The sequence below is a fragment of the Pelophylax lessonae genome (genome assembly GCF_965119305.1).
Source record: "Pelophylax lessonae genome assembly, chromosome: 2".
Lineage (NCBI taxonomy): Eukaryota > Metazoa > Chordata > Amphibia > Anura > Ranidae > Pelophylax > Pelophylax lessonae.
In genome coordinates this window covers 80,365,695-80,392,584 of record NC_138769.1, presented here as the reverse complement: position 1 = coordinate 80,392,584, position 26,890 = coordinate 80,365,695, and the positions used below count along the sequence as shown (strand labels likewise).

The window sequence follows — 26,890 nt, the reverse complement described above, 5'->3', positions numbered from 1 at the left end:
CCCGCAGGGGAACCCTCCATAACCTTATTGCACTATCTACCAATGCACATTAAGGACTGTTACTACCTATCCATACTATCCTATCATCTGCACTGTTACATAGATTGCTAGCTCTTGAGCCTACTACCATCTATCATCTGCACTGCTGCATAGATTGCTAGCTCTCCTGTCTACTACTATCTATCCTTGCACTGGGTTAGTCTATCCTGTATTTGTCATCTGCTGTCCTCACCACCTGTTAGCATACTCGATACTAACCTATCTGCATTCCTAATACCATCTTGAACTCTTCTATACAAACCTATCAAGTGATTACCATCCTTGTCACTGTTCACACCTGTCCCTTCAGCACATCACCTTCATACTATCATATACATCCTATCACTCCAGGAACATCTCACTGAGTGTGTATATATCTGTATGTTGAAGCTGACAGGCCCACGGTGATGAGTCCTGGAGAGTTGGATATGGTATTCAACACATCTCTACATGACTACTGAGTGGAGATTTTGCAGCTGCAAATCCAGCCTATAATAAAAACGCAGGAGCGTTACAGGATCATGGAGAATGTAGTCTTAAAGGGGCACTGTACAATACAAGTGAATGGAGACTGATGGCTGCAGCAGACTTTATTACACAAGATCCCCTGCATTCAGAGGAGGAGAGTTTCAGCATTTCCCTTGGCACATTGAGAGAGATCAAGGCAGTACAGAGTTGGGATCAGGAGAGTGAGGACCTGCGTGGGGTGTCTATACACATTCACACCACACTCACACCAAATTGCTATGAGACTGAGCCAGTCTGAACCTCTTGCACGGAGAAGTGCAGACCCAGACTGACCTGCCGGGACCTGACATCAGAGAGCTGCAGACTGCCAAGTGATATGGACTGTGTTTCTGTGTACCAGGTGAGGTGAGCTGATTATCTGTGTTTATCGCAACATTCACACAGTTAAGGCAATGGAAACTACTCCTTGTTCAGCAGCCCACTAGCCAGCTACTGCACACTCTTAAAGGGACAGCTACACAAGCAACAACTACAGAAGGGCCACAGCAAAAGCTGGCCAAATTTGACAAGTAGGCACCAGTACTTTATAGCCATCCCAGGCATATCTCTTTGTCAGGAGTGCATACGTCCACCCAATATTGGGGCTGTCTACATGGTGTGCACATGAGGACTTTATTTTCTTGGTTTAGTTGATGACAATAATTTAACCCTGTTTGTGCCCATTATAATTTGGTTTAACATTGTTACAGTTAAAGTTATTGCCAGATTTTAGGTCACAGCTTATTTATCTAGTACAGCATCTTTAAACCTAAATCTTTACATCTACTTTCTATGTACTGTCAAAGAATGGTAGCATACTAATGCATAGTGAGCAGCTTTAACCTACAACCAAGTGTGTCAGTGGGCATCAAGCAGCTTTTACAGTCATGGCAAAACAGAGATCCCATCATCACCAGTGGCTTCTGCGTGGTTAAGCACTACACATTTGAAGTTGCTCTTTACAGGAGAATTTTCCTTAAAGCTTAGTGAGTGAAATAAATCTCCGCTGACTTCAATTATCCAAACGTGTGTAGCACTGCCCCCTTGAGGACTGCTGTATATTTCACGTTCAGGTCCCCTAGGTTACCGTTAAAAACTGCAGCATGCAAAATTGAACTCTTTACTCTCTGGCTCAGTCAATGAACAGTCTAGGGGATGTAGTTGCTTTTGTGGTTTTATTTAAATTAGGGATGGGAGAAGGGAAGAGTGGGATACTTCAACTTGAACTATTCACAATAGATGAGGAATACTGTCTGAAGATGCAGCCAGGCTGCTGATTCACCTTACCACTTAGATGAATTTAGGATTACTTTTTAGGATGAATTATCTTAGGGATACACTCCTAGTTCCCTCTTTCACTCCACCTGCTGACACCCGTCCTCTGACTATCCTACACTGGAGTGGCCCCTCTCAGGTCAGGCCCCTAGACACGATCCCCTGTACTCAAGATACCCTTCTAGTCAGCTCTCGTGGTCCTCTGGGTTCAGCTCCTTCCTTCCTGGTCCCCAGGCCGACCACCTTTGACCGCGTGCCATTGCTACAGAGGAGGAGACAGCTGCCACCCTCCCTCTGGGACTCTGCTCACCAGCCAAAGACCCCGCAGCACATGAGCTCCTGGTTTTTATACAACACCCCACAATACACCGAGACAAGCAGTCTGTGCCAATTACTGGGGCTGTTTCAAAGCCTGTGCACCCATTGGTCAGGTCTTCTCCACTGTCCAATATGCCCCCCTATTGGACCAGCATGAAACACTCCCCTAGACCAGATGAATCACACACTGAGCACCATGAGCAGACCTAACTCACAGATCCTGCTCTCTGTTAAGCAGAAAGCAATATAGAATTTGCTTGCTGCTCCTCTGATAGGCAGACAGAGCCAAAACTATACTCACTCTCTAGCACCTACCTAGGAGGGTTCTACATGTGCAAGAAGGAATATTGTTTTTTTTCTTCTTGCACATGATTGGATAATCTTTGAAAAGTGAAACCTCACCACATTTACTAAACTCTGTGGAGAAAGAAAGAAAGAAAGAAAGAAAGAAAGAAAGAAAGAAAGAAAGAAAGAAAGAAAGAAAGAAAGAAAGAAAGAAAGAAAGAAAGAAAGAAAGAAAGAAAGAAAGAAAGAAAGAAAGAAAGAAAGAAAGAAAGAAAGAAAGAAAGAAAGAAAGAAAGAAAGAAAGAAAGAAAGAAAGAAAGAAAGAAAGAAAGAAAGAAAGAAAGAAAGAAAGAAAGAAAGAAAGAAAGAAAGAAAGAAAGAAAGAAAGAAAGAAAGAAAGAAAGAAAGAAAGAAAGAAAGAAAGAAAGAAAGAAAGAAAGAAAGAAAGAAAGAAAGAAAGAAAGAAAGAAAGAAAGAAAGAAAGAAAGAAAGAAAGAAAGAAAGAAAGAATAGAATTACCACTAGCCTACCATTATGTATTACTTTTTTTAGACTGTAAGTTTTTGTACTATGTGCAGCAGAGGAGTGTGATACGAGTGGGTTACTATTTTGTACCCGGATTCCTGTATTTTTGTTGCTAAAATATTACCTATATGAAAGAGTGAGGATTTTGGATCTTGCTGACGATAAAAGGGCAATTTATAGGTCCTGTTCCCATTGTCTAAAAATTAGGGTGGGGTCTGGGAGGTCTCAGAGATTATAACTTTATAGGTGAAGAAGAGCCTATGTAGTACTGGGCTGTCATTCTGACATTCTCGCTTAAATTGGGTCAGGACTCATGGGGCATTGAAAGGAATGGGCATTGGGCAAGAATTTGACATAATGTGATAACTGTGAAATCCTTAGTGGCCTCACAGTTTAAATCCGCAATGCCGTAACATGTACAGTATTTGGTTGGTTGTCATTCATGTTGAATCACCAGGGTATTGAGGTGCCAGTATTCTGTTTTCCTGATATTCCCTTCCCACCCATTGCTTTGTAGTTTATTGTCAATGCCAGCCTAGGGCCCTCTTTAAATGAAGAGATAAAGTTTAATATCTAGGAGTGAAATTCCAACAGATTATTTCATTCTGTGGAGTATTGAATAGTATTTATTATAAGATGGCACCTATTTAAAAGCAAAGCTTGTTTTACATTTGTGTACAAGTGATGCTGGAAGCGTCAGGTTTAAGGATTCAGATTTCTGATAGGTAATGTGAAAATAGATAATTCCCCGTGAAGACGTCATTTAGGAGGTTGGGGATGGTGATGTTTGAATTACTGAAAAAGAGACTTTATGTTGATGTCGTCCTATCTATGTTTATTTCTGTTATGTTTGCCCATTTGGTCAATAAGAATGGATCCAGTGTCATAATAAAGATTACTGAAGACAGGAAGCATCGCTGATGTGTCCCATTTCAGATTGTGAAAGGGTCTGTTTGAACCCCTTTCACTCTGATTTGGGCATATAGGGTAGAATTTAGAGACCCTATCCACGTGTGCATGGGGTCACCAATGGTTTCTAGAATGGAGTGTATGAAGACCTTTTTAGTGTTGGTTCACAGCAGAAAGGATGATTCTGTCTTTGACAGGGGTGCATGGACAAAGTGTATTGTTCCTATCTCTGACTTCCCTTGTGGACATAAAGCCCACTTGGTCCAGATGGATTATTTTCCAGAGATGTGGGGCTCAGGCACAATGAAAGAATTTTAGCAAACAGCTTCAGGTCAATGTTGTAAAGATATAGGCTTGCAGTTCAATCATTGCTGCGGGTCTTTCTCTTTTTTTTAGTATGATGCAAATATGAGCTGCTAGTATTAACATTTTATAAAAAGAAGCTAAAAATATAAGGATGAGAAGCACAGAATCAGGAATGACTAGCCCTACATCTGTTCATTCTCTTGTCATTGCCAAAGCTGTGGGCCTGGGATCCACGAGGGCCCGGTAGGACAAACAGGGCCAAACACAAGCACAGACCAACATAGTGTGGCATCCACAGTGATGGCTAGAGGAGACATATCTATGTATCAGACTCATATCTAGAGTGTATATGAATAGTAATATCAGCAATCATATAATGGGAGTATAATAGTATGCAGTAAGTAGGGGTATCAACTGGCAACACTAAGAGTGAGCCTGAGTTAAAATGATGTATCTGATGCTCAGATTAAATGCTAGAAGTGAGCAATAAAGCAAAAGAGTATCAATGATGTGTGATTAAAGTTGAATGAAATGACAAAACAAGAAGCAAACCAAATAGCCCCAGGGCCCAGAGGCCTCAAGAAGGAAAGGATAGTGAATTGAAGTGAGCTACCGAAGTGAGAATATGTAGCAACAATGTACTATATTGTGCAATAAAAGTGAAATAAAGAAGGGCTCCCTAAGAACATTGTATATGACGTATGATGTAAGGGTAAAGGAGAGTTGGAGAGGGAATGAGGCTGAAAATGAAGTCCTTGTGCATGTGATAAGGAGGAAAGAAAAAGGAGGTACACAGCCACCAAATCACCACTCTGAAAGACAAAAAAAGTGGATGAATGTGATCTACCATATTGAAGCAATACTCTGACAAAACGTTGCATGCGTCATCACCGAACATTGTGCAGCCACTGAAGGCAAGGGCAGGGCTGGGCTCTCTTATCTGTACCTGTAACGAGCCCCCTCAGACCCCACCCAGCGTCAGGTGGTGCGGCTGGCTGGGGAAGAGAAATCCCCAGCAATGGCGGCCAACATGTGAGGAGGACATCACTGAGTGCACATCCAATCACACCATGGTGCAACATGGCTGCGCGGATAGCATTGGCGAGGGTAGCATTGGCAAGCATGTATTATTATTATTATTATATTTTTAATTGATTATTTAAATGTAAACAGAGCTCCACCCAAAGGGGGAACTCCACTTGTCTGCCTCCTCTCCCCATCCTCTGCAACTTTTGGCACCTTTTGGGATGGAGCGGGTACCTGGTTTTGACAGGTTCCCACTCCTACTTTCGGCTCTGTTAGCCGTGGCAAATTGAGCCGGAAGTTTGAGCCCCCTCCCCCCCCCCCCCCCCCACACACACCTTTTCATGAAGCACAGTGCGATTCGGCAATGAGCAGTAGGAAACCAGCTGTGAAGCCGCATGGCTTTACTGCCAGTTTCCCTTAGCCAAGATGGCAGCGCCAGCACCCGAGAGCCGATTCAAGATACAGCTCGGGTTAGAACACCACTAGATTCCTGGACAGGTAAGTGCCCTAACAGTAAAAGTAATCAGCTACAACATTTGGGAGGGGGAGTGGAGCTCCTCTGTAACTTTACACTACAAAGATACACATGTAGTATAGTATAAAAAAAATACTGCATATGCACTATGTGTTATACATGGTGATATATAAAACCTTTGGCAGCTCCATTTATCTTCCAGCTCAGTGTAATTCTGTTAGCATGCTGCCTTTTATCTTTTCCTTCTTTAGTAATTTAATCTATCAATTGTTCAAAGGATAAGCATTTTTAAAAAGTCTACTTAGGCTTGATAAGGATACATTCTTTTTTATCTGTATCCATGGTAACCACCCTGTCCACATCAGTGTGACAAACTTGTCGAATTTCGATTTAGAATCCATTGTTCCCAGAGATCTGTTGACTTTCTCATGGCAGTGTTACGAAAAAGCAAGTACTCCTTTTATTACAAAATTGATTTTGTTAAGATGATGTGTGTATTAAGTTTAGGAGCTGTGATGCTATTTTCACTTAGCTCAATTATGTGCTGATAAGAGAGAAAAAAGGAGGAGATTAACACAACAAACTGTGTTAGCAAAATCAAATTCCCAAACTAATGGCTTGCTGTTAACTGCACTGCCTTCCAGTATGTTCTTCTTTGTGGCTGTATTATCAAAGCCCCAGAGCTGCAATGTGACAGAAATTCCACCTGTTGGTCAAAAGCAAATTGAAGCTTTGAATTATTTTATGTCAAAGATTATTTAAAGATAAAAATAATCAGTGATAATAATTTCTTTGCATTAATAGCAATTTACATCTAATAAGATATCTATTTCTGTTTAAAGGATAAGTTTACCTTCTAAACATGTTACATGTTACACCCATATTCAGTTGAGCATCAACACACCCAACCTCACTCCCCCTTCCCTATGACAGCGGGTGGGGGTTTTCCTCCCTGCACCGCTGTCACATTTTAAAAAAAGTGCTCTGCCCACACAGTCGCATTACTCATTCACAGGGATCAGGGACTGAATCATCTGCCACCGCAGAAGACAGCTTTTAATTCTCAGTGAACTACAAGGGCACTGATGAGCACCCTCATAGTTCAATCACACTTCCTACAGCCCAGTAATGCCTGTACAGAGGTTTGGACAGAAAGCTGTAGGAAGTACCTGTATTAGTCTGAAATTGCACCCCGTATTCCACTAATCACGGGCTTCAATCCTTTGCAGGCTCCAGTGTAAAAAATAATACATGCTCATTTTTTTACCTGTAAAATCCTGTGCATTTAATATATTTTTACAAAAGCTGAACTTAAAGTGGAGCTCCAACCAAAAGTGGAAGCTCCGCTTATCTGTCTCCTCCTCGTCCTCGCCTCCAGTGCCACATTTGGCACCGGGGGGGGGGGGAGCAGGTACCTTTTTTTCACAGGTAACTATCCCTACTTCTGGAAGACCTTGCCACGAGGAGATAACTTGGAAGTTCAGCACCCTCCTCCTTCCTTTGCCACTGGGTCATTCAGAAAGCACAGTGCGCTTCATTCATGCACAGTAGGGAGCCGGATGTGCAGCTGCAAGGCTTCACTGCTGGTTTCCCTTAGAAGCAATGGCGGCAGCAGCAGCACCCGAGATCTGATGTAAAAAACGGCTGGGAAGCTGACATCGCAGGTTTCCCTTAGCCAAGATGGCAGCATCAGCATCTAAGAGCATATTTAAGATACGGCTCGGGTTAGAACACCACTGGATTCCTGGACAGGTAAGTGTCCTTATATTAAAAGTCAGCAGCTACAGTATTTGTAGCTGCTGACTTCTATTTTTTTCTGAAGGAGGCTGGACCTTCTCTTTAAAGTATATGTAAACCCTTACCTTGTTAAACAACCCATTTTTTTATAAGTAATCACATACCTTCTGTTCTTAGCTGTGTAATGAACTCAGAAAGCTGGGGGAGGAGAAACAGCTGCACACTAATCTTCCCAGTGAATGGCTGTGGGGGAGTGGGGTGTTCAGCACAAGTCTGATCAATGGAGGAGTACAGACTGATTTCCCAGCACAGCTAGAGGACTGACTATGCTTTGCTCTTTTGTTTAGTGTGGTCAGTTTTTGATAGGAAAGCAAAAGGACTGGCAGGAACACCAGGTATTTCACAGAAAGGAAGCAATACAAAGAAAACAGAATCATTTTCCATACAAATACATGGTACAGCAGGCACATATCAGAAATATGAAATGTTGGGTTTACATATTCTTTAACCTTTAACCACATTCATTTTTCTCACACATGTTAAAATGTGCATTCTTTACTATAAAATGACTTAAAACCCCCAAACAATTACACATTTTCTGAAAGAATAATCTCTGCAGAAGAAAATTATGGTAGCTGCAATTTTTTATTAGTAGTTACAACTGTTGAACAATGCATATTTTTAGTTAAAATACACTGAAATGATTTTAATGCACAAAAACACAAGCATAATGCCCCACATGTTTAGTAAAATATAAAATATGTGGTTGTATTGAGTATATAGATACCAAAATTGTGCTTGCCTGTGAATATTGAAAAAGTACTGCATGTAAAATAGTCCATAGGTGACATTTAAAAGCCTTTACAAGTTAACAATGCCCGCCACTTCCAGCTTCATTCACTGAATGTCCCCCAGAGCTCCCTCTATTCATCCTGAAGCAAGTTACCTTGGTCCCAGGCTCTGCAAAGAATGGGGGAGCCCAAGAACCACCATAGGTGGCTAGGGGTGCCCCATTCTCAGTACCGCAAAAGAAGTCCGATGTGGCTCAGCTGCCCAGAACATTTGACGGAAAAGATGATTGCTTGCTTTAGAAAAAAGCCATGAGCTTATTTTACCTACTCAAAGTCCCTGTCATTTATATATATCATGCAGATGGCAAGTGGGTAAAATAAAAATGATCAGAAACATTGACCCACCAACCTAAATCGGAACACATCACTCAAAATTAGAGATTGGAGATTGAAATCTTTTTCAACATTTTGAGAAATTTCACAGATGACAAATGGCTTTGTTTGTCAAAAAAAAAAAAAAACATGCAATAATGTGGTTATCACATTGTTTTGATGATAAATAAAGAGTTAATATTTAGGCTTACTATTAGGGTAAGCCATTGCTAACAGGGTGATCACATAACATGATAACATGGGGATCACATAATAATCACATAACATGATAACATGGTGATCACATAACATGATAACATGGTGATCACATAACATGATAACATGGTGATCACATAACATGATAACATGGTGATCACATAATAATCACATAACATGATAACATGGTGATCACATAACATGATAACATGGTGATCACATAACATGGTAACGTGGTGATCACATAATAATCACATAACATGATAACATGGTGATCACATAACATGATAACATGGTGATCACATAATAATCACATAACATGATAACATGGTGATCACATAACATGGTAACATGGTGATCACATAACATAATAACAGGGTGATCACATAACATGATAACATGGTGATCACATAACATGATAACATGGTGATCACATAACATAATAACATGGTGATCACATAACATAATAACAGGGTGATCACATAACATGATAACATGGTGATCACATAACATGGTAACATGGTGATCACATAACATGGTAACATGGTGATCACATAATAATCACATAACATGGTAAGATGGTGATCACACAACATGGTAACATAGTGATCACATAACATTATAACATGGCTATGTTTGACAACATGCTCTCTCCTCCCCACCACTTTCCTTATTGTGATGCCTGGGTGAGCTTTCCACATTCCCCCAGGGAAGGTGGAGGACCATGCTCATTTCTATACTGCAAATACTGACTAAGTTGATTTATAAATACATACTTGGCAAGGGCTCTGAACTGGAAACACCGGTGAACGTAAAAGCTGATGCTGGCAGATGTAAGCTTATTTGTTTTTCCCAAAATAAACTGGCTGTGGATATCAGAGAATTGTAACATCTGAAAGCATACTCCAATGATAATGAACCTTTGGCCATAAACAGTAATGATCAGGTCACATGTGCATTTCTGGAACAATTTTTTTTTAAAAAGACCTTCCCCTAGCAATCTTTTCTGATAACAGGTAAGGGGCTACACTTCAAACAGCTCTATTTTAATAATATCCTTAAAGCAATAGTGAGTCTTGTTAAATGGTAAATAATACCTGGGCAGTTTGTTTTTGTGTTTTTAATCTATAATGAAGTTTGAGAACCTATTGTTAAAATGATTGGCTAGCACTCAAAAGCTCCTCCTGACTGGAATGATGGAATAATTCTGTTTTTAGGGCAATTTTCTTGAATGTATCAGTTCTGTTTTAGCTCCTTGAAGATCATTATTTTAGGCATCTCCATTTCAACACTGTTTTATATCAATAATGGAGTATAGGCCTGATAAACAGGGCTAGATTTCTACATAGCCAACATAGACCATGGCCTGGAGTGGCAGAGGTGCCAGAGGCAGTGGAGAGCTTTTCACACATCATTTTTCTGGTATAGTTAGGATTTATGATTGCTCACCTGCTAGTCCTATCCAGCTCCTATTGTTGCCACTCCTCTGCAGCCTATGGAATTTCATTTGTAAGATTGTGTAATTTGTACTCAGAATTCATCTACTCTGGGTCTTTACATTTACAACCAAACTTAAATCCTAAACGAGCAGGGCAATAGTTTTTTTTAAACTCTTTTAGTCCTTGGTTCTAGGTGTATTGGGTGTATTGGGTGTACTAGGTTTAAAAACTATGGCTGATTTACCAAAAGATTTGCTAATTTTCACTCAAAATTCCCTTCAATTATCCAATCATGTAAAAAGCATATTTCTGTTCACTTTGAATACCCAGTCATGCTTTTAAAATGAATGCATAAAAGCTGTAACAATGTGGAATTTGCTTTTAGAGAATTTGGTTCCAGACAATTTTAATCATGTCTTCTAAGGGTTTTTTTTTTAACTTCCTGAATCAACTGTTGGTTTAGGGTCATGAGGATGCAAACTGATTTATTTAAATTATTTTTATATTTTGGTTAAAATCAGTTGTCAGGGATCAAGGTCCTGGGGTACAGGTACTAGAGAGGGTGGACTATGCGAGTTCTAGGAAATCCAGAATAGCAGCTAATTATCACAAGAACCCCAAGTTCCCCAATCTGGACATAAGATGAGACTGAAAACAACAAACACACAATAATATCCATGGTATAACCACCCACAGGTGACAGGCTTGTGAAAAACCTTGCTGCTAACACCGTTAGGGCATTATCACTCTGGTGCCTTGGGAATGGGGAAAACAAGCATCATAACAGAGTTGTACACATGCTGAGGTGATGATGCTTTGCTTTATGGCCACAATTTTTAATTTTAACTCAGGCTGAAGAGTTTGACAGATAGCACCACCAATCTGTGGGTGGGGCCTACTCGCCCTGCATGTGGGGGGGGGGCAACTTTTGTGTGTCGCATACTCATGAAGGCCTATGTGCAGAATTTAACATTAAGGCAGTTCCCTGACTTAGAGATGAGCCTTCACTGTGTGCAGTAATTAAAGTACATAGTTCTGAAAAGCGTTGTCCCATGTCACTACACACTGTAACTTAATGTATGTTACATTAGGAGTGACATGCTGAGCCTCTGCCTACTCCACCACTCCAGCGTACCTCTCTTACCTCACTCGCAGTTACAGAACGGGGTCCCGAAGACCTCAAGTGTGTTCATTAACTCCTTCCAGGCCGTTGATCTCTGTAAAGTGGGTTCAGTTACGATTGCTATTGGATACCGACTGCCAGCTACTGGAGGACCTGCCACCTTACGAGGTACTACACCTAACAACTGGTTGCTTGTGTCTTGTCTTGTTACGGTTACTCTTAGCAATGGCATTTCTCCTCCTTGTCTTGCTCAGTTAACCCTTTTGTAAGAATCTTACTTCATACTCCTTTGTTTTATACATCTCTTTAGCTATGCCAGAACCCACATACAGCCCTCCTAACAACTCCAGACCAGGTCTCGAACAATTAATGTAACTTTATTGAAGAAACTTCAACATGGAGTGCAATATGAACAAGTCCAACTCCTAACCCTAACTATATTTGTGTGGTTGCCAAGGCATACCTCCATGAGGTGATACTCCATGCTGGCATTATCCATGGCTTGGATGTCCTCCGGAACACTCAGTGTCTTCAGTGGACTGCAAGGTGCAGCAGTCCTACAGCATGTCTGTTCAGAGAGTCCCCGAGGTAGCTGGAGATTACATCTTTAGGCTTGTCTGTGTCTTCTTCCCATGCAGCAGCTGCCTGTGTGCAGAGCCCTTCTCCCTTTTATTTACAGCATAAGAGAGGGGGTAGAGCCCAGAAGGACCAGGAAATTGCAGAGACAGTTTTAACCTTTCCCAGCCTAGGCAGCTTGTCTCACATGCTAACAGAAAAAAAATCCCCATGCAGGCAACCTGTTTACATGTCAAATTCGCCCACTGAGATGCATGGGACCACACTGAAACTACAAGCCTATTGCATGGCTTATAGTTGTGGTGCAATCCTGTATTGTAAAATTGCCATTCAGCAATTAAAAAAACAAAGAAAAAGAAATAACAAGAGTCAGAGGACAGCAGTAGTGCCTCTCAAATACCTGTCAGCTGCTACTATACTATCCTCTGAAAAGCGACTCACTGTGGATTGCTTTTTAGAGGGTAGTAAGCATTACTGTCCATGGGAAAGGATACTTAGTGGGAGATTTACTAAAACTGGAGAATCTGGTGCACCTTTGCATGGTAGCCAAAACTTCTGTTTGTTCAATTAAGCTTTAACAATAAAACCTGGAAGCAGATTGGTGTGTATGCAGAGCTGCACCAAATTGTGCACGCTCTAGTTTTAGTAAATCCCCCCTAGTCAGTATAATCTACTGTCCAGCACATAGGCACACAGACTTTCACAGGCCACACACACACTGCTCCCACTCGTAGCTATAGGCAAGAGTTAGTGTAAACATGTGCTCCCAATCTCTATTACCATCAGTCACCACTAGATGGATACTCTACCAAAATATAGCTGGTTGGACACACACAGGTAGATACAGATCACGCATACAATTTAGTGCACTCTAATGGCTGTGTATCAACTAGATGATGTCTCAGAGATTCCCAAGGGTAGCTTGTGAGCCAGAATCCTTACTCATTACTCACATGTCCTACTTCTCACACATTAAACACCCTGCCTATAGCAGATACAATACCTTCCACACACTGGTACTAATCTGAAGGCAATCAAATTGCCCGTCTCATGCTCTGTCAATTACCAAGAACATGAAGGCACAGCCACATGATGTAGTCTCTCACAGATTAGCAGTGACTTACAACTGAGCATACTGGCACTGGTGATACAGTACAACAACACACATAATAGTCTCTTCAGATTTGTGTGTCCTTTAGAGCAATCAAAAACTGGCTTATTCATTTTTTACTAAATATTACTAGTCAGAAAGTTCATAGAAAAAAGTTACAAAAACAGAATTAAAAAAAAAAGACATCTGCAAACAATATTGGCTCAAGCTCTCAGCAGATCGCCGAGAGGCTAAAAGTGGCCATACATTATACCATTTTCTTGTTCAATTTTATTTAAAATTACCTTCAACTATGTAGTGCAAGGGCCTGCCTGATTGCATACAAATTAAAAGTGTTTGGATTTGACCTGAACAAGAAAATTGTATATATTATGGCCAGCCTAACCCAGTTTTCAGTTCAGGCTTCTGGGTGGATCTTCCCAGATCCTGGACTGGCTTGGCAACAGATCAGATGACAGATCACAGAAGTGCAGAACAAACTGCACTTCTGTGATCCATAGTAGAAGTATAACCAAAATAGCTAGGTCCAGTTATGAATTACTGATCCAAAAGTAAGAGTAGTGGATTCAACTGTTCTCTGCATAGACTCCAAGCACTGATTCTTTACACCTAGCAGAATCAGTGCCATCTTAAAAAGATCCAAATATTAATAAATCTGCCATATTCTACTATGCTAACATGCTAAACTAGTAAGAGTGAAGTCTAACATCTCATCTCTGCACAACCATGCTCTTTCAAGAAGTTTTGCACTTGCAATGTAGGGTATGGAAGTTATGGGTTGTTACATTTTTTCAAAATCTTGAAGATTGGAATACACATATTTGTCTCAGAAGTTAGGTGAGAATGTTTACCTCTAGACTCTGCTAATTAGGATGCAGATACGTTGGCTGGTGTCCAGTGAGGAGCAGGGTGCTGTGCAGGCACACTAATCAAACATTTGGCCTCTCCTTAACATTGTATTGTTAGAATGATTCACATATTCTGAATTAACTCTGGGCACTGTATTGATAAAATTATGGTAAACTTGTACTGTATTTATAAGTGAAGATATAATCCAGACCTACTCACCCTAGGCTAGATCATCACTTTAATGGACTTGTACATTTTTTTAAACCTATGGATCTGTACATGCTATGCAAAATCCATCTGCTTGCAAGCCTTCAACTGGGCAGGTCCTCCAGTAGGGTCTGTTTAAAAGAAAAGCAGTACATCGCAGCTAGCTACTTCAATGTAGGATTGAAGTGCCACCCTGCCTGATGTAGAACAAGGTCATCCACTAATCTGAGCTCTGTATCAGAGAATACACATTATCTGGGCAGGATGAGGGAGGAGGGGAAAAAAGAAAATAACGCAACTATATAAAACATTGAGTAGTACATAAAAAGTGCCCAAGTGCAAAATAAAACCCAATCGTAATATTGAAACGTAAAAATTCAAAAGCAGTCTATAAGTGCAAAATAATCTTAATAATGCAACACAAAAAATCAAAAACAATGCAAAACAATCCAATGAAGGAATGATCCCTGCATAGTGAAAGTAAAGGGATCCATCACCAGCATTACCCTCACACTCAGGTTTCTTACCAGATGTCAAGGACCATAAATTATAAAGGTCAAACTGCAAGTTTATCCAGTAGGGTTAATCTCATATGGATCACAGATCATTTAGGGGAGACTCACAATGATAAAAAAAAGAAAAACTCCCATAGTGAAGACCATCAGGATATAAAAAAGATTTATTTAAAAATATTGCTACAATTACCTTCATACAAAACATAAAAGGCATTTGTTTTGTATACCAGAAGAGCAGCAGGCTGATGGCTTCAAACACTACCGCTGGTATGTGATCGGGCGTTCGTGATGTCGTCATTGGTAGGCCACTCCTTGATGCATTTCATCATTAACAAGACATCTTCGGAGGATTTTATCATTACAGAACCATGATTTAAGAGATACCAACTGGGATGCCCAATAATAATCTTCCAAATGAACCATACTGATACCTCCCACTGATTTATATTTAGTCAGATGGGACCATGTACACCTTTGATGCTTACCCTGCCAAATATAATCTTTAAGAAGCATTGTACATTTTTTCATTAAATGAGCTGGGGTCGGAAGTGGTAAAGTACGGAAAACATATAGAATCTGTGGGAGGGTCATAATTTTGAAAGTAGGCAAGTAGGCCTATCCAAGATGGTTCCTTGTAAGATTTTTTATCTAATTCCTTCCTTAACTTATTTAACCTTCCTAGCGGTATTCCCGAGTGTGACTCGGGGTAAGATTTTAGTGCCAAAAGCGGTAACCCCGAGTCACACTCGGGGTAGCGCTAAGAAGATCGCTGGATGCTGGAGGAGGTTTTACTTACCTTTTCTCCGGGATCCAGCGAAGACTGCGGGCGGTGTGCGGCGGCGGAGCTTCCTCCCGATCGTCTGCGAGCCCCGGCTTCCGTCTCCGGCGACGTGACGTCCGCCGGGGGGTGGAACCGGCGGCAAATTCAAATGTAAAATGCACCAAACACACTGATACCGTTCAAAATAAAATAAAATCACATTACATTGCCCCCCAGTGCCCTTTCCTGCAGTTTTACTGTACTTTTTATGTAAATATATGTATATATATATATATATATACATATATATACATATATATATATATATATATATATATATATATATATATATATATATATATATATATACGTAATACTTGTGAATGAGCAGCCCAAACCAACTGTATACATTATATACATATATATATACATATATATATATATATATATATATATATATATATATATACGTATATATATTTAATATATGTATACATACATATATATATATATATATATATATATATATATAATATATATAATAAATGTATACAGTTGGTTTGGGCTGCTCATTCACAAGAATTACATGCAAAATAATGGTACCGCTTTCAGCACCTAAAATCCAAAAGAATCATACCGCCAGGGAGGTTAATAATGGTATATAGTTAGCTGCAACCATAGATGATATTGACAATATTATCCCCAAATAAGGAATTTATTGTATTATTAAATACTTTACGACCGCCCGCCACAGATGTACTGCGACAGGCAGGAGTTCCTGGGTGAATCGCATGTACATGTATGGCGCTCGCTCTCGGGAGTCTAGGGGGCGAGCGGCGCCACAGGCGGCATGCTCCTACCCCGCTTGTCAGCGGGGAAGCCGAGGCCTGTGTCAGGCGACTCCGATTGCTGCCTGACACCAGTGATCGTTCCCCGCTGAGAGAGAAAGACGGTCGGCTGTTGTAAACACAGCTGACCGTTCTTCTCCCTGAAACGATCATAGAGATCATGGGATCCTGCTATATAGGATCACATGTTTCTATGGTAATTTCAGAAGCCACACTCCCCCCACAGTTAGAATCACTCCCCTAGGCTCACATTTAACCCCTTGATCACCCACAGGGTTAACCCCTTCCCTGCCAATGGCATTATTACAGTAACAGTGCATATTTTTAGCACTGATTACTGTAGTAATGTCACTGGTACCCCCAAAAGTGTCAAAAATGTCAGTTAGGGGTCCGATATATCCACCGCAATGTCGCAGTCCTGCGAAAAATCGCAGATCGCTGCCATTACTGGTAAAAAAAAAAAAACAATAAAAATGACATAAATCTTTCCCGTAGTTAGTAGACGCGATAACTTTTGAGCAAACCAATCAAAATACGCTTATCGCAATTTGTTTTACCAAAAATATGTAGCAGAAAACAAATTGGCCTAAAATGTTAAAAAAATATTGATTTTTACATTTTTTTTTTTTTTTTTTGGGAATGTCATACAGCAGAATGTGCTCTTTCTTTGCTTATAGCGCAAAAAATAAAAATCACACAGGTGATCAAATACCACCAAAGAAAAGCTCTATTTGTGAGAAAAAAAGGACGTAGATTTTGTTTGGGTATAGCGTCGCACGACCTCGCACTTGTCCATTAAAATAACGCAGTGCCGAATCGCAAAATAGGGCCTGGTCAGGAAGGGGGCAAATTCTTCCGGTCTTAAAGTGGTTAACCACTTAAGGTGGTTCGCGATTGGACTGACCGCAGCTTCTATGTTGAATGTGCCTGTATTTCGCCTGTCATTGTGAGTAGTTTTCCAAAATAAATGTTTCGATTGCACCTTGCAGTATCACTCTATGTTCTTTTATCATATATCTCCATGTATATGTGACCACTAACGAACATACTTACTGTGGAGACCGGAGCTTCCTCTTTCACTGCCTGCTTTCCCTGTTTGGGCTGGAGTACATCCTATTGATTTAAAGGCTTGGCGAGCTCATTTCATTAATTTGAATGACCACAGTGTTCTGGTAAGCTGCTCTCCATCAGCTGCACTTGTGGTGTTCTTCTACCTACACTTCTCTGTTGGTGTTGGATTTGAAGAATTTATTTGGACTATTCACCATTTCTCTTATGGTTTTGAGCCCTCATTATCACTTTTTGGGACTGTCCTTGGTTCTCACCAAATATTTTTATAAGTTATTTGCACATTTTTATGCCATGTGATTTCAATTTTTATTTGGTGGTTTTATATATTCATCCATGCTTTTTACATTTATGATTAGCGCTACACTTTTTGCTGTGTTGTATTTTTGGATCTTTGTTTGTGGGTCTTGTGTACGCAGCTTTTCTCTTTTGAATATTTAGTTTAGCGCAGAATTGTTTCTACACTATTTTTCCCTATTAACACAGAGCACAGATTTTACATTCTTTTTATGTGTATTTTATAATAAAAAAAAAAAAAAAGAAAAGCGTTTATTGGATCTAAAGTTTATGCAGTAATTGCCTGCTACCCCCCATCACCCCACCATCCTAAAACGTTGAAGCCTTAGGGAAAGGCATTTGTGCTCGCTGCACACTTCTGGTCCTACTTGCCACTAGGCAGGAGTGGAGTAATTTTTGCTAAATCAACATTTGCAAAGTAAAAAAAAATACAATTTAATGTGGAAGTAAATGACAATTCTCTGCCAGTTTGGTTTTCTTTGTACAACGTTGTAAATAAAATGTCATAACTACCCAAAAAGGACTTCCTTACAACCTACCTGAACGGGAAGTTGACCCCACTGGCAGCGCTATTAATACTGCTGCTAAATGTGTGACTACCCGAAAAGGACTTCCTTACAACCTACCCGAATGGGAAGTTGTCACCACTGGAAGCGCTACTAATACTGCTGCTAAATGTGTAACTTATTTCTGAAGCTGGACATTTGACTTGGTGGGGAAACACAATTATTATGCTCATTTGCCTAATGTCAAAACAGGCAAAATACAGATTGAACTCTACTTTGGTCTATGTTTGGTCTAATCCAAAGCTTATCAATACTCATTATATTACAGGTTAGTTTTTAGGTTTCTGCCACACATTACAATCTAGGTTAGTAAAGATCCTGAAGATCCGGACTCCTACAGTATTACATCCTAGGTAAGCGTTAATAGTCCTGCATGGCTAAGAAACTGCCCATAGAGCAGAGGCCACACAATATTTGCTTATATTTGTTGTATCACTTACAAATATGAATGGTGTATACACTGCAAATGCAATTGAAGAGTTAAATGTTACAGAACAGTTGTAATGAATTATTCGTATAACTGATTATGTTTTTTTATTATATTATTATACCTCTGCTTTATCTTCCTGATCCTCTTATAATGAGAAAACATTCCCGAGCAGTGTTTCTTGTGTATGTGTGAACAGCCTATTGATTACTGTTGCTTTCTTTTCGCCTCCTGCGTTTATTCCTATTCTGCAATAACATTGCAGCATTTTCAATACATGCGGGAATACAATACATGCTTTGCATTGTGCTGGCGTTTAACCTCTCTGCTAGCTATTCTAATATCCGGCTATTAAACAGGCAATTCTTGAGGATCTACTGATCTCTAGTGGCCACTGTAATAAAATATTTCAAGTGAGAAGATGTCTGGAAAGAACCTTGTACACTTATGTCTGCATTGGGCTTCCAATACATAATATGCCAGATGATTTTGTAGAATTGTAGTGCTTCCTCCCGTACAATGGTTCTGCTAGGTCAATATATGTTTTCTAAAATACGATGAAGAATGACAGGTAAAGACTCAAAAGGAAATGACAGCCCTAATGTAAATCCAATCACTGAGTTCTCATATAAGCTTTAACATGTTCATCTCATTTCAAAAGTAATTTTCCATATTATTAAATCCGCAGCTTTCACTAAAATAATAACTGGTGACCCTGCAATGGCAATGCTTGTTCAGGCACTTTCACAGTTTAGAGTGCCAACAATTTATCCCTGCCTCCCATTCGTGTCCCTGAGTTGTCACACTGTCATACAGGCTTCTGATGCAGACTACAAGTGGCTGTTTCAACACATTAAAGACAAAGCAAAAGCTTTGCTCTAATTGCACATTAACCACTTTAGTACCACACTATAGCCGAAAGAAGGCTATAGAGCGGCTTCCTAGTTCTAGGAGGGCATCCATGGGCAACCTCCCAGAACCCTGCCCCCGGCGCACCCCCTGGACAAAGCTGACCACAGATTGTGGTAAAGGGCCAATCACAGCGGCCTTTTACCATGCGATGAGCTGTGTCCAATCACAGCTAATTTCGTGTAAACAGACTTGCCGGTTATTGCAAGTCTCTGTGTAAGCAAGGGAGAGCCAGTTACTGGTAAGGCTCTCAGTACATTTTTTACACTGATAATCAGGGCACTGATCATCAGTGCCCTGATTATCAGTGCAGCCGTATTAGTGCCAATCACTGCAGTTTATCAGTGCCCATCAGTGCAGCTTATCAGTGCTCACCAGTGCCGCCTATCAGTGCTCATCAGTGCCGCCTATCAGTGCCCATCAGTGCCGCCTTATCAGTGATTCCTCATCAGTGTCCATCAGTGCATCCTATCAGTGCCCTGACAATCAGGGCAGCCCTATTAGTGCCCACCAGTGCAGCTTATCAGTGCTCACCAGTGCCCATCAGTGCCGCCTATCAGTGCCCATCAGTGCTGCCTTATCAGTGCTTCCTCAGCAGTGTCCATCAGTGACGCCTATTAGTGCCCATCAGTGCATCATATCAGTGCAGCCTCATCAGCACACATTGGTGAAGAAGAAAAATTGCTTATTTGCAAAATGTTAAAACAGAAACTATGACATTTTTTAAAAAATTTTTTTCAAGATTTTCATTTGTTTCACACAAAATTAAAAACTGAGTGGTAGTTAAATACTGCCAAAAGAAAGCTCTATCTCTCTCAAAAGAATGATACATATTTCATATGGATGACCGGACAATTGTCATTTAAAGTGCGACACCACTGAAAGTTGAAAATGTCAGTGTTGAAGTGGTTAAATTACCCCTACATATATCCCCCTTAGCCAAAGAATTTTGACAAACCCCCTATAACATGAACTCCCACTTAATATTGAGAAGATCCTTTTTTTGGGACCAAACAAGTCATGAATCCCAGTAGACCTCTGAAGGTATGATGTGGTATCTGGCACCAAGCCATCAGTAGCAGATCCTTTAGGTCCTGTGAGTTGTGAGGTGGGGCCTCCATGGATCAGACGTATTTTTCCAGGACATTCCACAGATGCTGGATTGGACTGAGATCTAGAACTTTTGGAGGCCAAGTCAACACTTCATAGACTGCTCCATGGACCATATATGATGCGCACGTGCCCATTTTTAGCGCTTTAGCTGTGGACACACGTCAGCATGGGCATCCTGACCAGTATACGGCTACACAGCCCCATATGCAGAAAACTGTAACATACTGTTTTCTGATACATTTCATTCTGAATCAGCAAATGATTCTAAAGTCTGAAACCTTTTTACTTTCACGCATGCTATGCATGCAGCCCCCCCCCCTCCCCCTCCCCCTCCCCCTCCCCCTCCAATACTTACTTGAGCCTGATCTTGGCCAAGCAATGTGCACAAGAGAAGCTGCTCTCTCAGCAGCCTTTGGCTCCCACTGCTTTCAATCACAGCCAGTGAGGGGGGACGGGGGCCAAGACATGCTCTGGAGCAGGGCTCAGGAGCGGGCATGCATGCATGGCCCTCTGGAGCAGGGCTCAGGAGTGGGCATGCATGCATGGCCTCACAGCAAGCAGCTTTTTAGCTACAGTAGTTCTTCTAATGATTCAGACTACATGGGCAAGCCTTGCTCCCCATGTGCTTCAATAAGCCTTGTGTTCCTTCCTTGAACAAGATTTGATAACTCGTGACCAATGCAGATTGGGAACACCCCACAAGAGCTGCAGTTTTGGAGTTGCTCTGACCCAGTCGTCTAGCCATTACAGTTTGACCCTTGTCAAAGTCACTCCAATTTCCATATATGCTAAGGCTAGACATTTTTAGTACACTTTGAAAAGTGCACACACCTATTTTGACCAAGTAAGAAACACAATGGGCCTTATTTACTAAAAGCAAATGCAGAGAAAATAAATATCTGTCAAGATCATTACCACTCTTGTGTTGTGGGTTTGCTTTGGTACGCAGATGGTTGCACACCCAGTAAATGCATTTCTCTTAGCACGTTTGATTTAGAATTCAGTTTTGCTCAATGCATACATTGCAGTTCCCACTGGTAGTGTCAATAGGACACTGAAAAATGCTGATTTTGTGCCTTGTATGCAGATATGGTGCCCCAAGCAATGTGTATTCAATTTCTGTATTAAAAGCTCAAAAAATGATAATGCGACAAGAACCGTAAGTGCTCACTGAACTATGAAAGGAGCAGCTGCAAAAAAATCTGCAGTGCTCTCAGAGCAAATAAGGCATCGTAAGTATGTGTATTTTTCATCACAACATGCATTCTCAAATAGCAGCATAGTAAAATTGTGAACGTGCATTTGCTGTGGCCAGAATGTATGTGTTTGCATACTGTGATACACCTGCAAAGCATGCACTATGGCCTCTTTACTTCCAATTTTTTTACAGCCACCTTTTGGGCTAATTTAGACTTCAGCCCTGCATTGCAGTGCATTAATGCACATTATGTCAGACAGTAATGCATATGGCATTAGGCACCACAACGTAGCCAAAAATACACACGTACCATTTTCATTGTGCAACGGGCATCAACACACTGTGTGATCAGTACTACTGCAAAATAGCTAAAAGATGTTAGAGGAAACATTAAAGAAAATTCTATTTTTTTTTTTGGTATGGCACCACTAGCTCGCTTCCATTCTTACACTGGGGAATATGCTGCTGAGCAAACCGCACTTGTTAGTGAAGTAGACATACAATATGTAGACTATCATAATTATGAACATTTCTGTGAGCATCACTGGCAAGTAGTAAATACTGTGTGACTGCACTTAGTTTTTCAGCTGGGTTTGTAGGTGTAATGATGTGACAGCTTACAATGTTTTTCTCTTTAGGAAATCTGGTCTAATGTGTGAACAACATATACATTTATATACATAGACATTATAAGAATGACAAACAAAAGAATATTTTAGTTTTGTATCTGAAATCAAAACATTTTGCTTATAATTACTCTAAATAATAGTCATTATTCAAAATACATTTTTAAAGCATACTACCAAAATAGCCAAATCTGGTCCCAAAAAAAAATGCAATTTTCTTTTATTTGCAAAATTGAACCTTGCCTAAATTAGCTAAATGCATTTAGGTATGACAAAATAAAAAGATGTTAAAAGTCTTAGGGCTCGTTTACACGCTCATTTTACTGCCCCTACCAACCACCCTTGCTTTCTCCCCCCTTAGGCTGCAACAGAGGCCAGACATGCCATGGCTGAAATGATTCATTTTGCATCTCTGGCAAAATGATACCCTATGTCGCATTCAGCAGGCATGAACCGCCATGGGGCATGATTCCCTGTAAGTGAATGGAGCCGTACTGCAACCACAAGCCAAACACTAGACTCCTGGCTGTGGCACGGTACTCCCATTCAAAATCCCTGTTTGGCTGCCAAAGGAAAAACAGATATTTAGGAGGTGGCAGTCGACCATCAGAAAAGTGTTCCACTGCAGATCGGGCTGCCACAAGTGTGAACGAGCCTTTACAGACTTTACAAAGAAAGACCCTTGCACTATGTTTAGAAGCAGTGGCCTCTCTGCAGAGTTCCAACACTCTGCTAAGTCAGAGCTAGAGCTTTTCAATCAGTAGGAAGAATGAACTTTGCTGAGTTAGCAAGGAACATGCCAGAGTTTTCAGAATGACCACTGCTTCCATACATTTTCTGAATCCCCTGGCAAGTAGACAGGCTTTTCTACTCAGGATACATCCTCTTTTCAAAGAAAATGAACTGTAAAACTTTGCACATTTTTTCCCCAATGCACCTGGAATGTTTTTAGTTGAGTTAGGGTCTGGGTTAATAGGCCTTAAGCTTGTGTCGATGGCATATGCTTTAGATGCTTCTGAGATCTGAGAATTCATTGTTAGGTGCATTTGACCTGCAGTTGACCTACTCCTGACCTGAACTTAACCTGTATTAAGTGGGTTTTACATTAACGTGATTGTAATCCTCAGATATGAAATATGAAAAAAAGCATATATCTCTATAGTGAGTACTCGTCTCAATAAAGAGCACCAAGTGTCACTTTTTTCTGCTGCTTCATTCCTCTGCTATCAGCATGAATCACATCTGAAAAGTTTTCCTGACACCAAGAGAAAAATGGTGACAGGGCAGGGATCTTCAGCTGATTGACAGCCTCACCTCTTTTCCTGTGTGCTGTGTGCTCGTATAAGGGTCTGGTATAGATTTTGGGGGGGACTCATGTGTTTTTTTTTAATGTTGGCGTGGAGTTCCCCTTCAAATCTATACCAGGCGATGGTTGATTGGCTGAAACGCGTCAATGACCACCCACACAAGCTAAGACACGCTGAGAACAGCGAATATCACTTTGGATGTATACACTGCCTTTTATCGGTTGCTGATTGTAAGTAGTTTTTTAATAAAACCTCTATATGCTGATTCAACATACTACATTATTTTTTGAGTACCTGCTGGCTATCTTTGACGAATTGACTTGGTTGGATTTATCGCTTATGCCTTTACTCATGAATCTATCTCTTATGAGGAGACCCAGCCTTGCCAGGATCCTATTGACAGGTTTTTAATTGCTTATTTACATGTTGCAAGTTTTGCTTAGCGTATTTCTTACAATAATTATGTTTAATCCTCATTGTATAAGAAACAAACAATGTGAGTAAATACCTAACAACCACTGGTCTGCTAAACAATTCTGCCTAGGCACTACAAGAATGCATTTAGCTCATGATGACATCAAGCAGTAAATAAGCGTCTTCATTAAAAGCTCTAATTTACAAGCAGTAAATGAGTATGCTCCTACTAAAACCTTGTGAGTGAGAAAAATATATTTTTCTCTTGCAGTAATCAGTGTGCCAATCAGAGTGTTATTTATATTGAATGCAACCCCAGAGGTAAGTTGATTTTCCTAATGATGCATGACGTTTTTTTTATTTTATTTAGTGTAGAGACATATAATGTGTACAAACAGAAAAAGATCTAGCAATTGCATATATAGCCAGCGAAATAACAAGCAAAGCAGTGTGGAATCAGAAAACCTTCCTATAAATGTTATATCTTCTAAAATATTATCTATTATAAAGATGTCTTCTTATTTTCAGCATTTACAAATTTCCTAAGTATCTTATTATTAAGTATCTAATTAATTCTAGTTCTATTAAGTATCTAATTCGTTCTAGTTCTTATTAAGTATCTAATTACAACTGTCAATCCCATACTTAAAGAGGATCTGCACCCACCCCCCACTTTTTTTTCTTTAACCCCACCCCCCCTTACCTTAAGTTGGTATCTGCACACTTCATATACTCACCCATCCAGCAGATCCAGCGATGTCACGCTGAGATCCTCTCAGCCCTGTCCTGTGCCACTATGTCTATCTGACGCCATCGAGAGGCCCGCCAGCTCTTCCTGGTTCAATTGATGGGCCTCCCGATGATGCACCGATAGACCTGCCCCTCCTCCTTTTCTGAATGGAAGGCTATGCCTCATGGGATATGTGTCGTGCCTATCCCGAGAGGCACAGCATGTGTGTCATTCAATGAAGGCGTCTGACGTGTATGAGAAAGTGGGGCCAGACATTTTAAGCTAAAAAAAAAGGCAAATTAAAAAACACAGCATAACACCGAAAGAAAATGAAATAAAAGGAGGAGTGGAGGGAAGTAGCGGAAGAAGTTGAAAGTCTTTTTTAAGCACCATTTTTTGCTTTTCTTTAACCACTTTACCACTAGAGCATTTTGCTGTCTTACGTCTGAGCCGCTGTGCAACTTTAACTGACAATTGCGCGGTCGTGCGACGCCATACCCACAAACAGAGCTTTCTTTTGGTGGTATTTGATCACCTGTGCGATTTTTACTTTTTGCGCTATAAACAAAAAAAGAGCGTAAATTTTGAAAAAACAACAATATTTTTCACATTTTTTTATATGAAATTCCCCCCCAAAAAAATGAAAAAATCAAAATTTTTTAAAATTTTTGGCCAATTTGTTTTCTGCTACATATGTTTGGTAAAAAAATTCACAATAAGCGTATTTTGATTGGTTTTCGCAAAAGTTATTGCGTTTACTAACAAAGGGAAAGATTTCTGTCATTTTTGGTGGGTTTTCTTTAACGCGTAATGGCGGCGATCTGCGATTTTTTTTGCGGGACTGCGACATTGCAGCGGACAGATGGGACCCTTGACTGACATTTTTGGGGGTACCAGTGACATTACTGCAGTAATCAGTGCTATATATATGCACTGTTACTGTAAAAATGACACTGGCAGGGAAGGGGTTCATTTTATTGGAGAGGGAGGGGTTAATGTATGCCTGGTGCTTACTGACGTGTGGGGGGGGAGGTGACTGTGTGAGCCAGGGACAGATCGGAGTGTTCAGCTATGCTGAACACTCCGATCTGTCACTCCTTGTCACTTGGGAGATTCGCCCGCTTGTGTTTACACAGGCAGGCGGACCTCCACACTAGATCCCCGACGATCGGGGCAGAGCAGCGGCGATTACCGCTGCTCCTCCCCTGGCCCGACTCCCGCTGTGACTGAATACAGCGGGAGCGAGCCTCCGTCGGCGCGCGAGCGCCGCCCACAAGGGGGAGTGTCTGACGACGTAGGTCTACGTCGTCAGACGATAACGAGCCACTTTGCCGCAATAGTACTACGGTACTCAGTGGCAAAGTGGTTAAAGTGCATCTGTACTAAAATTAATTAGACTCTTTCATTCAGGGCAAGGTGACAGAGGGTGAGATTTACTAAAATTGGAGCACTCAGAATCTGGTGCAGTTGTGCACGGTAGCCACTCAGCTTCTAACTTCAGCTTTTTCAATGAAGCATTGGCAATAAAACCTGGAAGATTATTGGTTTCTGTGCAAAGCTGCATCAGATTTTGCATGATCCAATTTTAATAAATAACCCCAATAATCTCTTGCTAATCTACTCTCTGTTCCACTTTTGACTCACCTTTTAGTACTCCATTACAGCTCCTTGTTCTATCAAAGTCACCGTAAAAAAGGTGATTTTGGCTTAGGGGCAAGCAAGTGCTCTTCTTCCATAATAAAGTGCTGTCATTTGCCAGGCTCAAATAATGTCAAATGACAGATGGCATTGACATCATTAATATTGCTAAGCTCTGACATGGAGTTTACACAGGGTATTCTGCGTAAAAATGCAATGTGTTTTAAGAGTAAAGAAGGTGGAGGATCACTGCAAAGATGGGAATAGTGGCTCATAGGATGGGCTTTCAAGAGTCTTTGTCATTCTGTCCCAAATATTCTATTTTATTAATCAAAAAGAGTACTTATTGGTCATGAAAATGGCATATGTTAACAGCATCAATGCATAC

At 40.6% G+C, this 26,890-nt stretch overlaps 1 protein-coding gene across 1 annotated transcript in view; it reads left to right on the top strand.

The window, feature by feature from the left end:
- The window catches only part of TMPRSS15 (transmembrane serine protease 15), a gene marked incomplete at its 5' end in the record, with an annotated part of 640,117 nt that overhangs the window by 516,400 nt on the left and 96,827 nt on the right, over nucleotides 1-26,890 (top strand). The window contains 1 exon segment of the mRNA XM_082246136.1: nucleotides 24,406-24,455. Coding sequence (XP_082102262.1) covers nucleotides 24,406-24,455 — 50 coding nt within the window.